This window comes from Melozone crissalis, unplaced genomic scaffold (assembly GCF_028551555.1).
Source record: "Melozone crissalis strain CALT ecotype California unplaced genomic scaffold, PUWL_Pcris_2 ptg000005l_1, whole genome shotgun sequence".
Taxonomy (NCBI): Eukaryota; Metazoa; Chordata; class Aves; order Passeriformes; family Passerellidae; genus Melozone; species Melozone crissalis.
In genome coordinates this window covers 39,886,642-39,900,045 of record NW_026535783.1, presented here as the reverse complement: position 1 = coordinate 39,900,045, position 13,404 = coordinate 39,886,642, and the positions used below count along the sequence as shown (strand labels likewise).

The 13,404-nt window shown below is 37.1% G+C and overlaps 1 protein-coding gene across 9 annotated transcripts in view; it reads right to left on the bottom strand.

Annotated features, from left to right (window-relative positions):
- TJP2 (tight junction protein 2) overlaps nt 1-13,404 on the bottom strand; it is a 77,610-nt gene that overhangs the window by 8,983 nt on the left and 55,223 nt on the right. For all 9 annotated transcript variants that reach the window (XM_054281365.1, XM_054281367.1, XM_054281404.1 and 6 more), the window contains 12 exons: nt 12,782-12,835; nt 10,713-10,837; nt 8,380-8,482; nt 7,351-7,924; nt 5,698-5,801; nt 5,402-5,555; nt 4,303-4,411; nt 4,063-4,202; nt 3,486-3,552; nt 2,167-2,317; nt 1,344-1,452; nt 499-709 (listed from right to left, as the gene is read on the bottom strand). In XM_054281365.1, the coding sequence (XP_054137340.1) occupies nt 499-709; nt 1,344-1,452; nt 2,167-2,317; nt 3,486-3,552; nt 4,063-4,202; nt 4,303-4,411; nt 5,402-5,555; nt 5,698-5,801; nt 7,351-7,924; nt 8,380-8,482; nt 10,713-10,837; nt 12,782-12,835 (1,901 nt within the window). The remainder of the gene's footprint in view (nt 1-498; nt 710-1,343; nt 1,453-2,166; nt 2,318-3,485; nt 3,553-4,062; nt 4,203-4,302; nt 4,412-5,401; nt 5,556-5,697; nt 5,802-7,350; nt 7,925-8,379; nt 8,483-10,712; nt 10,838-12,781; nt 12,836-13,404) is intronic.

The window sequence follows — 13,404 nt, the reverse complement described above, 5'->3', positions numbered from 1 at the left end:
CATCAGAGTATTCTTGCACAAAAAGTCACAAGCTTCCTCAGGTGAAGGATTTTTTTCTGTTTAGTTTTTTTGTTTCATTGGGTCTTTTGTTTTGATTTGGTCAGGGTGAACATACAAAGAAGAAGCTGGGGGGAAAAAAGCAAAGGCCTAAAAAAAATAGGACCCACCACCCATTTTCTGGAAAAGGAACTGAAGCAGCTACTGCTCAAAGCTTGGTTGATTGCTGATACAGAAGCTCTAGGTCTGTGCTCTAAACAATGACCTGGTATGTAGGTAACGCCACCCTCTCTCACTGTCTCCTCCTTTAGAACTGCATAGTTCTAAAATATGCAGTTTTTATAGGCACAATTCTTGTAAAAATGAAGACAAAACTATTCTTTCATTCTTGTAGAAGGGAACAGAAAGAAAGAAAGGTATGACATTGGAAGCAAAAATCACTTGGTGAAGGGAAAAAATCTTACTTCTAACAATGGGTAGGAACGTGTGGTGCCACCTTACCTGCTCTTATTTGGAATGAGGCCCTTTTCCAGTTCATTTCCAATTCTCACAGCCAGCCAGTTTCCCAGTTTGCCATCATACAGTGTATCAACTACTCTAAAGATCTCGCCCCTAGTGAATGCTAAGCTCTGTGGTGACTCTTTGTCACACTCAAAGTGACTCCTGATGAAGAATGAATCTCCTCTGCCACAGGCCATGATGTCTCTGTAGACTAAAACAAGACCTCCATTTTAGCTTATGTTTTTTTACAATTGAAAGAAAGATTAAGCTGTGATTCTAGTGAATACAGCTTTGAAATTCTAAAGACCTGCTCAGAAAGATGAAAACACTCAGATCTACATTCCTCTACAAACTCTTAGGAGTGTTCCATCCTTGTATGTGCACAGCCCTTACAGCTCCAGGGCAAAAGGCAGCTATGGTACTACAGTCTTGCAGCAGGCTGTGTTTCCCAAAAGGAAAGCAAGAAGCTTTTCTTGCTCCTTAACTGCTCATGAATAAAATTGTCCATTTTCTGCTGATCAAATCCCTTCTGACTGCCAAAGCACAGCAGATCTTCTCCCAGCTGCTACAGACAGAAAAACAGAGGAAAAAGCAGTACTTTACCACTTCACAGGACTAAGAGTTGCTATTTGCTAATAATAAAAGACATGGAAAAGTACTCTGAAAAAGACATCACACATGCAGCATTGCATGTATGGAATGCAGCTATCTTCTCAACCAGTGAAAAAGGAGATAAACTAAAATGCTATCAAAAATAAGCACAAGAGAGATTATTTGTGGTTTCACTGACAAAGTACAGCTTAAAATATTCATAGATATAGACACATTTTTTTCAAAGCACCTACCTTCATATTTGCTTTGAGCCAAAATTGTCACAGTTTCACCTTTGGGAATTTCTAAGAGATACAAAACAGCTTCTTCCCGAACCATGCCTCTGAAGTCTTGAGTGTTTACCTACATAACAAAAAACCCCACAACAACTGATAAATCAACAATAAAAGGAATAACCATAGATTTTTCTTTCATCTGAAAAATCTTAATATTCTCTTCCCTTATTATTTTCACATGTAGCTATATATCTATATCAATCTATCTGTATATATAAAAGTAAATTATTGTCTCTTGTTAATATTTAATTCCAGCTATTAACAGTAATCTTCCTGAAATAAAATATTCTGGTTGTACATTGCTAGATTGTTTCTTCAACTTTAACAGCCTCTAGAAGGAGCAAGAGAAAAGAGATAGAAGGAAAATTACATAAACCTTCCATGTGAATTTTCAGAAAAAAGGCAGAATTATTAAGGGGCACAGATGATATAAATAAGAAACCTGAAAAATAAATCACCATAACCCAAATAAACTGGAGAAAGATGAAAGAATTTTTGGCCCTAATTTTTCCCCTCCAAGTCTAGGAAGAAACATGGTACAAAAAATTTATTGTGCCATCTTGCAGCATTTTTCTTGATTAATATTAAACTACTCCTTCCACAAAATTATAAACAAACTAAAGCTTGGTATACACTGCTCCTTCAAGAACTCATACCACATATACACCCTTGCAAAGCAATAACTTGATTCCAAAGATCATAATTTATTCCATATTTCCAGTAAGAAGAGCAAATGAGAATATACAGAAGTTATTTGCATTTCAGGGACACATACTCATACCTTAAGAATCTGATCTCCTTCCTGCAGTCCCTCCTCATCAGCTGAGGTACCTTCTTGAATTCCAGCAATAAATATCCCTACATCATTTCCACCAGCCAGTCGTAGACCCACGCTGTCTCCCTTCTTGAATCTCACCATTTTTGTATTAGGACTACAGGGTTTACAAACAGAAAATGAAAGTAAGGGCAGATATTAAAGCAAATAACAATTTTAGGATGCCAAAAGAAAAAAATTACAACTCCTCAACTATATAATATTAATAATAGTCTTATATCCTTTCTTTCTTTATATAGGCTATATTTATTGAGGTAACCCTTCAGTGAAGGCAGGAAGCAGAGAATTTGCATTTTTCAGAGTGGAAAAATAATTAGGAATAGTGACTAAGTGGCATACACAGACCTACTGAGCAGGGAAATAGGTCCCTGTTTCTGAGACCCCAAAGTAGCTCCCCATCTACTGTATCCTCTGTCATATGAACATCTGCAGTTTTTGTGAAAACAGACTGAGTTATGAGTAATCATATCCATTGTTTTTTCTTCTATAATCTAAAGAATTGTCATATGAATTAAACCGATACCTATTTTCTTTACTATGTGATATGTTTGTTGGAAGTCTTCAAATTTTCTTGTAATGAGAAATATTTTCAAGTATAATTTACTGATATGTTAACGATCAGTCCCTTCACATTGCAGTGGGAGAGACTACTGGAGTAGGCTCAGATTTTTTGCTGTCAGAAAAGCTGCATGACTGAGTGACCTTCCAACTCAGAGGACACTACTTATCTGCCAGCCATTCTCAGTAATACCCTAAGCCTGTATTATAAATTCCCCTTCACCAAAATAATCACTTGATTAATTTGCACATCAATGACAACATATGCAGGGTCCAACCCAGAAAGGGTTTTATTTAAAACAATACACCAAGCTACAGAACATTTTCAAAACTTAAGGCTTCTCCTTGTAATTCCAACACTCCGATTCCTTCAATTTCTGTATTTGTAAACTCTCAAAAGAAAACATGTAAGCTGATTTCCTATTAATAAAAAATAAAATAAAACAAAACTCTTGCATATATTTCCATTCAAGCCCAGAAATACAGGGTGTTCAATACCTTCCAGGTAAGTTCCAGGCATATATTTCTAAAACTAAGTTGATCTCAAATATCATCAGTTAGAAGCCATGTCACCTCTTCTTGGCATTAAGCTATAAAGGGAGTATCACTCCAAATGGGAGAAAGAACACAAACCCATGCAGCCAAGAATCATGCACTGGTCACTGGAGAATACAGAATGCAAAAGAACTCAGCAAGTACCACCTTACCCATATATTGCTTCATCTTCTGGGCTGGGTTTGAGAATTGTTCGTGTAACTGCTTTTGGCTGAGGCACTAAATGTAAAAAGAAAAATATAATAAAAGTTACTGAGATATTGAAAAGCTTATAAATGGCAGGAATTTTTAGATATCAGATAGCAATCAAACCTTCCATGCCAAAGATTAATACAGGTTCAAAAATCAAACATGTCTGACTAAAATTAATTTATTTCTCTTTTTTTAAATTCTTGAAAAAGAAAAAAAGTTCAAGGAAGGGATACACAACTCTTTAAAGCAAGCTAGATCAGACTTCATTTGTCTACTTAGGGTAACAGTCTAACAGCAGATGTTTTAAGAGAGTATTTGCTTTTTTCAGGTGGTAGGTCTAATAAACAACTACGGTCAAAAAACTATCAGGTGTTTCTTCCCTGCACCACAAAGCAAAGTGGTGCAGGAAAGAAACTACTTCTGTGTGTAAGGGTGGGGCTGACATGAAGAGCATAACAGTTTTGTCAACATGGTTCAGGGAATGGACATTCTGTGGCCAGGGGAAGAAAAAAGCAACCAAAACCTTCAGGCTCTGACCTGCTGGGTCATCTTGGTACTTCGGTTCTTTGTTTGAGTCCACAGCTGTAAGAGCAGGAGCAGCAATGTCACCAGTTGATTTGAATGGAGTAGGCATTGCTCCCATTCTGGACATCCTACTGGAGGGATCCTCTTTTGCACTAAAAGGAAGAAATCAGAAATGAAATCAGGTAAGAATGCATATATTTGAATAACTTCTTTGATAAGCAAGAGGAAAATGAACTAGAGAACATTTCTTACTTTGGTTTCTCTTTCAGTTTTTCATTGGATGAATGTGAATCGAGATCAGAATGATGTGATCTGTCATCTTGAGGGGAGAATGATCTGTTTGACTCTATTTCAGAAATATCTGTAAAGATATGAAATGCAAATGAAGACATGCGGGATTTGTTTAAGTTATCTGCTCACCTGATCAGCCTATGTATTTACGAAGTTTTCAGATAGAGGATACACTGAACATTTCAGCCCACTCTCATCTCAAGTTGGATTTGACAAAGATTCAAAAAGTGCCTTTTAGTGCTTCCACCCCTCCACCCTCCCAAAATATTTCAAGAAAGTTTCACACAACTTTTAACAAACACACTCACATCAATAACTACTTTGAGCATACCACACATACCACATGCATTAGCTAGTGCTAGCAGGCTTTGATTTGAAATGTCATGGAGGTTTCCAAACCAAAGACCATCTTCATATCAACAAGCACCACATCACTGCCCTTTAGCAGCAAAGGAAACAAGAGTGGCCCTTGGATTTGAAATGCACCTCAGACTTCACAGTTGAACCTACAGGAAGTTCCACCCCATATTCTGATACCAGAAAAGCAAGTATCATGTTCCACATCCCGCTCTCCCAAACATTCTGAGCTCTTCCCAAAGCAAGCTCAAGCTGAGAGATACAGCTCACACACTTAAATAGAACAGGTGCTGGGAACAGAAATCAGTCATCCAGGGTCACTTAATTTCCTCTTGTCCTGACATTTCTTCCCTCCATTTGAATGCTGCCATGAATGTTAATGTCTTCAGAAGGAGAGACCAGTCCAAAGCACTTGTTTTAAAAATTTTTATTAATGCACCTGATTTGCTTGCTCCAAGAATTTTGCCAGATTTTGCCAGACCAACATTGGTCCTTCTATGTCTGCCCCTTCCTAAAATATAACTATATGGTTACTGTAAAATTATTTTCACCTAAAGGAAGGGTTGCTGAGTATTACTTAGGTTTGTTTGCTTTTCATTGTTTTTCTTAAAGAACCTAATACCACTCTACCACAGCAAAACGATATAAGCTCCTTTTTGTCCTTGCACAGAATCCAGAAGTTTGGATCCACATTAAACCTCACCATCCATTTCTGAGTCACTGTCATTCAAGCAAGGAATGTTGAGCAGTGTCTGCTTTCGGTCCCTGAGAACAACCAGCTGGAGTTTCCCACGTGATTTCTCAATCAATTTCCGGGCATCAGCTAAAGACATGTTCTCTGTCACTGTACCATTGATCTGGATACAAAAAGACAACAATAACAAACAAGTCTGCATTGTGCTCAAGTTTAATAGTGAACTTGACTATAACATGACTTAGTTCAGAATAACCACTATAGCCAGTGCCTGCCAAACTGCTAGCAGTAAAACCAGAACAGACCTTGAGAATGATATCTCCTTCATGAAGGTTGCCATCTTTGGTTGCTAGGCCAGTACGGGTCATTTCTTTTATGAAGATCTGACTTCCAAGACGGAGTCCATACTCTGGAACCAAGAAGATAATTCACTGTAGCTTAAAAGATGAGCAAGGATGCATTGTTTTAAAAACTACACAGTGTTTCATGCATCAAACACCATTATACCATGAGAGAAAAAAAAAAAAGAAAAAAAAAGAATGAAAAAAAAGTAGGCCTAGTAAACCCACTTCACCCTAAGCTGAGTCTCTGATACCTGTGCTGCCATTACTATTGAACAAACAATATCCCAAATCCAATTACAGTTGGACGACTGGTCTGCACCTTCAACAGCAAAACAATGCCTTTGTTCTGGAGCTGCTTATAAATGTACTAGATTAGCTTCTCCGATTCGTATTTTGCACGGCATAGAGGAGGAAAAGGGTCTAAAAGCACTAACAGAAATATTTATTTTCATCAGTTGCTGCATGCTGACCCTGTCCTATCTGTACTCCAGGAAATGCTTTCATTGTTTCAAGCAAAGGAATTTTTTTATTCCTTTATTCCTTTATTCCTTCCCTGCCCCCTTCTTTCCCTGTGATCTAAGTTACTTGGGTCAGTATATTTGCTACTTAAAAAGAAAGGCAACATCCCTAAAAAACACGCATCCTAGAACAACAGAATGTTGTCCTGCTTTAAAAGATCACCATATTTCAGCAAGTCTGTAAAGTATCCATATGAATGGCAGAGATTATTACGGTATAGCTAAACACAAAAGTTAACAAATGGAGCTTATATTTCTCCTTAATTGCATACATATCTGCATTATCTTTACAAGTGGAAACATTACATGCAGAGGAAGAAGAGGAAGGAGAAAAATGGACTGCTGCTAGAGCCAATAAAAAAAAGAGATTAGCTCCTGCATACAAAATTTAATGAGCAAAAAAAGTGTCAAAATTACAACAGGGTGGATTCAGAAAAAACCCAACAACCACATCCAACCCCTCCAGAAATAAACCACCACTCCCCCCCGCCAAAAAAACCCCAAACAGAAAATTATGTACAACATAATCTCATATATGCTTTCCAGCACAAGTCCTTATTTCACAGTGAAAAAAGGTCAGGCTTTTGGCTTTCATTTGCACACTTCAATACTCAGCAAAGAAAGGCTGAAATACTGCCATTTCAGTATTTCAGCTGCTGCTATTTCTGTATTCTTTAACTACCAGACGCAAACAAACCGTATTACTAAAGGCAGAGTCTACTCTTTACCCTTTCTAGCTAACTTTTTTGTAGATGTGCCAAATGTAATCTGAATCGTGATCAGATCCATGTTTTCCCTCAGAACCAGGAGAAAAGGGCAGAGAAAATGGAAAACTATGGACACAATGGCTTGAAAAGATTGAAATTATGTGAGTGAACAAATCTTTGTTCAAAGGTGAAGTTCAAGGTTTGTTCTAAGGTTCTGCGCAAAAAGCATCCCAAATCAGCCAGAAGGAATGAAAGAACAACTTAAACCATCAGTTTAAAAAGTCAACGCTTAACCTGCGAAAGTAGAAAGTAATTCAGTTCTTCTCTTTTCCCCACCAAAACCCATGCTGTACTGGAAGTTGACTTCTCTCCTCCCCTGTTATACCCACCTTCATTATGTCTGCCTTTTGTTAAGAGAACACTGATTGGTGCATTCTGATCCTGCGGTCCTAGGTACTCATGTTGGCGGTGTATTTCAGGCGAAGGACTGCGGGAACGAAGCCTGTCCCGACTACGACTCCTCATTTCCCTCCCATATCTAGGATCAGATAAAGATCCATGACTGTAACTGGGTGGGCTGTAGTCTCCTCTGTAGTCCCGCTCATAGCCAGCATCCCTGTCGATGCTCCTTCCCCTGCTCCGATCTCTTCTATAGTCTCGATCCAAGCTCCTGTCCACGCTCCTACCACGACTTCGGTCACGGCTGTAGCTGCATTCCCTGCCGCGGTCTCTGCTTCGCCCTCGGTCGTGCTCTTCTCTATAGCTCTGATCCAGGTTGTTTCCCCAGCTTTGGCTGCGCCCTCCATTCCCACTGTGCCAGCTTCTCTCACTGTAGCCACTTCGAGCACTTTTGCCATCAAATTCTGCATGGTCATCCATTACATCCAAAGCTCTGTCCTCATAGTCAAGAGAGGGGCTTCTCTGCAGCACAGCAGCCTGCACTTTCCTTGGTCTTTTCACTACCTGTACAGTACAACAGAAAACAAACAAACAAACAAACTCCTATCAAAGATCAGAATGTGAAACTGAACAGATGAATATTCTTCATGTTTCAAATATATGCTGGGGACAAAAAGAAGGAAGAACAACATTCTATTTATTATTGGACAAGATCTGTGTATGCAGAACATAATTTGCCTCATGTAACTTCTATTTTGTACCACTCGTTATAAAACATTTATACCACATTATAAAATGAACATTTTATTCTCAGTTATTCAACAAGGTAACTTTGTCATACTGTTGATTAATTTCCATTTGTTTCACCTGCAGAAAGTATGTCTTTGTTTTGTTTGTTTTGTACTTCGTATATGGCAAAGGACTGCTTTGCTTTTGCCTTTATACTCTTTATAGAAGAAAACCAAAATCCTGACTGGTTACATACCACTGTACACTGAATATATTTGGAATTTACTTACAATGGTTGCCACCTTTCCACTTTTCCTAAGCTGTTGAACTGCAAAAGAATGTAGAACATTTTCCATCGGGGTCCCATTAACTATGACCACTCGGTCGTTTTCTCTGGAAATGGGAAGGGAGATAAAAAAGGAAAGAGAAGATTTAAGAGGAGTCTTCATGAAAACAGCAGAGCAAAATTTCTTCTTTTGTTCCTTTTTTTTTTTTTTTTTGACAGAGGAAACCTATGGATTGAATTCAGTTTAACAGGGAGTTTTGCTTTACAACTGTGTTTGCTATATTAATTCTACAATATCTGAATACCAGAAGCAACTTTCCGTACATCTAAAAAGTAGACATTGAGCAGCACTGTCTTTGTGTATATACTGTGTTCTGCTTAACTACCTTGCCATAATGTTTTCTAAAGAACATTTGTGATGAGTTTTGAAACTTTTTTATTTTGATTTTTCAGGACTCCTAGTTTTTTACACCTAGAAGTGCTAGACTTCTTTCACATAAGAATTTCACAAACGCTTCAAACTGCTGCAGCCATACCAGTATTTAGGCAAATATTGACAAGTACAACTACAGTACAGTTTTCTTAAAGTCTGGTGTTTCGAACACATTTACTCTGTAGGAAGGTGATTGGGAGGAAAAAAAAAACAACCCAACAAAACAATAATACAGAAGAAGTCCTCCTTGCCCTAAACATAGGCCAACTGAGATTACTAACTTTTCTGTTCAGACCTCCTGCATATCAAACAGACCACTAACACCTAACTCACCTAACCCCTATGAAATAGCCCCATAACACTGATTAATTTAACCCCATAATTTTCATAAACACACTTCAATGCCGAAAGTGAAGAAGATTTAAAAAAAACCAAATTACCACTCCTCATGCTCCTGATATTAGTTTTTTCTGGTGACTACCCAGTTACAATCAGAGTATTACCTCAACAAATTATTTTGCCATTTTCTGCTAGATGAAAGAAATCTTTGGTACCAACTATTTTATCGTCATTATAATCAAATCACATCACAATCTTCTGTCCAAATAAGAAGATTATATACTCTAAGCCTCCATTTGTAAGGCACTCTAACTCCTATATGATTTTTGTGCCTCTTTTCATACCCTTCCAATTTCTTTTAGTGAAGAGTATGCCAGAACAGCATGCTATATTTCAGTATCAGTTTCATCCAGGTTTATATACAGGAATTAAAATAGCTCTCTGGATAGTCCATACATCCAAAGCTAGTATTGAACTTAATGTTGCAATATTATGCCAAGAGGTCCATCTACATGTGCTCATTTTACCCTGCAAAAGATGACAGGATGGTTTTACCCATCCACTCTGAAGGTTAAACTTATATTCCTTGATTTGGAGGAAAAGCTTTACCTTCATTTTTCTTCAGAATGTGTTTTCTCTGAAAGTGCCCAAATATCTTGGTATTCCCTTGCCATCATCAATTTACCTATGATCTTTCATAATTTCTGGACATGATTTCATTCCCAAATCACAGGTGATTACGGAACAGGATGGATAACAGTGATGGTCTGCAGGGGCCACTGCTATAAAATGTAGAATTTGGGCACTTCTGTTAAAAATTATTTGTTACATGCTTTACAATTACCCTTTTATTTAGTGACTTAACAACAACTCCCATATCAGCCATTTCATTTTCTGACCAAAAATAAATGCATGGCAAAAGGGACAGAATCTAATCTCTTGATTTATTATTGCTGCACAATTATTTGGTATTCTTCCAAATCGTCTAGTCATCATCAGGTATTTCAGATCAAAGGATGAAAAACTGATCTAGGACACAAACTCTCAGCCTACAGATAAACTGTTTGTACATGACAGATGCTGCCTCACCAAGGACGAAGTTATCAGAAAGACAACAGAAACTCTTTATTTCCATAATTTTTTCTTTCAGATAAAATGAAACATTTAGCAAACCTTATTTGGGCTGACTTGAAGTCATTCTTGGAAACTAATGATTGATCATGAAATGTGTTTACTGGAGGAGGAACAAGGAGGATGTTTTAAGACATTAAGTTTTTCTGCTGTTTCTTTAAATGAAATGCAATCTTGAAAGAAACATACATAACTGTTAAAGACTTCTCAACACCACCACTGAAATGTAATGTCTTTACCAACAGCAACGAACACCTCTATGTAGGGTTTACTTGTTAAGTTGTTTTGAGTTTTTTTTTTAGGGACACCTAGATATTCAAGAGGGCGTCAAGTCTTGAGGTGATTAAATCACCAGAATTTCAACCACATCTGTCTAAAGGTTTTATTCTACAGCCATACCCCTCAAAATGCCAGACAAAGAAAAATGTGCTTACTGAAGTAATCCATCTGCTGGACCACCTGGGAGAACATCCGAAATTACTATCGATGTTTCACCATTTTCAAAATGAGGGTTATCTCTGCCGCCAGAAACTGCAATCCCAAATCCTCGTTTTGAATCCTTTACAAAAAAACCAAACACAACAAAACTTGAATACATTGACAGGAATTTTGTCAGGAAGAAATAAGAGGAGCATGAGTGTTCTAGCGATGTGCTCTTAAGTAGATATCAAAATATGATAGCTGCATGCATAGTGTTGCAAAACCACACAGTACTTCTAGATTTAAGAAAGATTAGATTTACACATCCATGTATCAAGATGACAAGTTCCTGTCTTCCAAAACCTCTACAGCCTTATGATTGCTAGTAATTAAGTAAAGAAAATAAAATTTGCCTGCATTTTGCTTCACCATCCCATGGGTTATTTCTACCAAATTCATTGTTAGGTAGATCTATTTAGTTAGTGATGCCTGGGAAAGCAGAATTGTTTGCCCAGGATCTCATCTTCATTATGATTACTCAGTAGTTCCTCAATCAAAATAACAAGATCGTGGTTGATTACAAAGAGCAATTAGTGAACTTGTGCATTGTCTATATAATCATCCTCTGTCACAATCAACTATTTTAAATATGTTAATTATGTCAAACCTGTCATCATAGAAATAACAGATCCATAGCAGTCTTAAGATAACATTCATAAAACCAAAGAAATGCTTCACAGAATGCCAAGGAAACACGTCAATAGCACCAAACCTGAGAGCTGTTAGCATAACTGAAACGCTGACAGCAAGGGGAGCATAAAACCACACAAACTTAATTTTATCTGCTATTTAATATACACATCATATCACTAAAAATTACAAATTATGCTACATTTGAACAAAACGTTTTAACATAGTGGCAAAGTAATACATCAAATTAAACTCACGCTTTCCCCCCAACACCCAATCAGCATGTGTAGTTCATCATGTGTCACCTCACGTTCCACTGATGTTGATAGTAACTGATTATTTCTTTGAAGAGGAAAAAAGCAATGTGGTTTTCTTTTAAAACAGCACTTTACTTGCTACAGCTTAGTTTTATAGGAAGCAGTTTGATGTTTTACACCAAAACAACAGATTCAAAGTAATGGTAAAATTAATGGTAGTGGCTGATACAGCAAGTTCAGTAGCCCTTCACCATCTAAGTAGCCTAAGACTGCCTCTGTGGTAAAGAAGTAATGCTAACTTACACAATATCAGAGATCTGAAATGCTAGAAATTACAGGAACTAGGATCTTCTTCTGCATTGTTTTTCCTGTCTACCTCTGTAACCTAAAACCAACCTCTTTTGGGTCATCAGGGTCAGTTCATTGCAGAAGATGTGAAAAACTTGAGCAGCTCAGTGCAGGCTGCTCACTGAACACAGACCATCAGAACAGCTGGGAAAACTACCATTACTGTAGCCAAAGTGCATACCTGCTACTGTGGTGTAGCAGCCCAGCTACAAAAGGACACAGGCACAAGTGCTCTATTTTCTTTAATACAAAAGGACTCCACTTTATGAGACACTTCCTCTTTTCTCAAAAAAGACAACTTTTAAAGTGACACTTATAGTCCACCTTTTAATAAGTTTTAATGACAGTGCTTTTCTACTGGCTTCTACACCAGTTTATATTAAAGTACCTTACAAAATTAAATCAGTGGAATCCTGTTCAGTGATTATTACAAAGCCTGGACATCAACCACAACCTGCTTGATAGAACCATCTGCTTTATTTTTAAGGCTCTCCAATAATGAATTTAGCTATGTTGCTGACATGTGGTATATCACACTGACATTAGAAAGACCAAACAGCAGCAAATAAGGCACTTAAATTGTTAATTGAATTTACTTCTAACATTAAAGAGTTAAACTACTGTATGAGTAGCAACTAAGCTTTAAAATAAAAACTGTAACTGATCTGAACAATTAATTAATCCTATTCTAGACTCAGACATGATAATGACATCTATTGCAAAACATACTTAGAGTAAACCAGTACTTGAATATTTGAAAACTAAAAATATAACAGGCACTCACTCACCTTTTGTAAGGTCACTGTGTACTGTTCCCATATCAGCTCTTCCATGCCTGGGGCCTGTTGCACACAGAAACCAATTAGAAAAACACATAGCACATAAATATTTAAATTAAAATGTGAAATACCCAACTAAAACACAGGTTTAAAAATAATTTGCATATTCTAATATTTTGGGAGAATTAGTATGAAATTAACATATTTTAAATGATGACAATTTTTCTTTAAAAAGGAAAAAAATATTAAAAGGTCCAGAGTGGTAGAATCCCTTCACGTTTCACTGATTTAACAGCTCATTCTGATTTTCTGGAAAAATCCTTATTCAGCAAAAGCATTTAATTCAGATCAACTAGCAGTCCATAGCCCTGATTCAAATAACACATAAAATACTTATGGAAGACCTTTCTGTCGCAGTATGCAGTAAGATTAGCAGTTGAAACTGAGGTTTTCAAAATGAACTAGACTCCAGATCTCTTGCATCTTGTTCATGTAGATTTAACAAAATGTTTTGTCCACTATGAATTACATAGCTAAATATTTAGCTTCCCATCAAGAAATTAAGTTTTACAGGAAAACACAATATATTACTATATAGTACAGGTATAGTCATTTCTGTGACACTGCTCAGA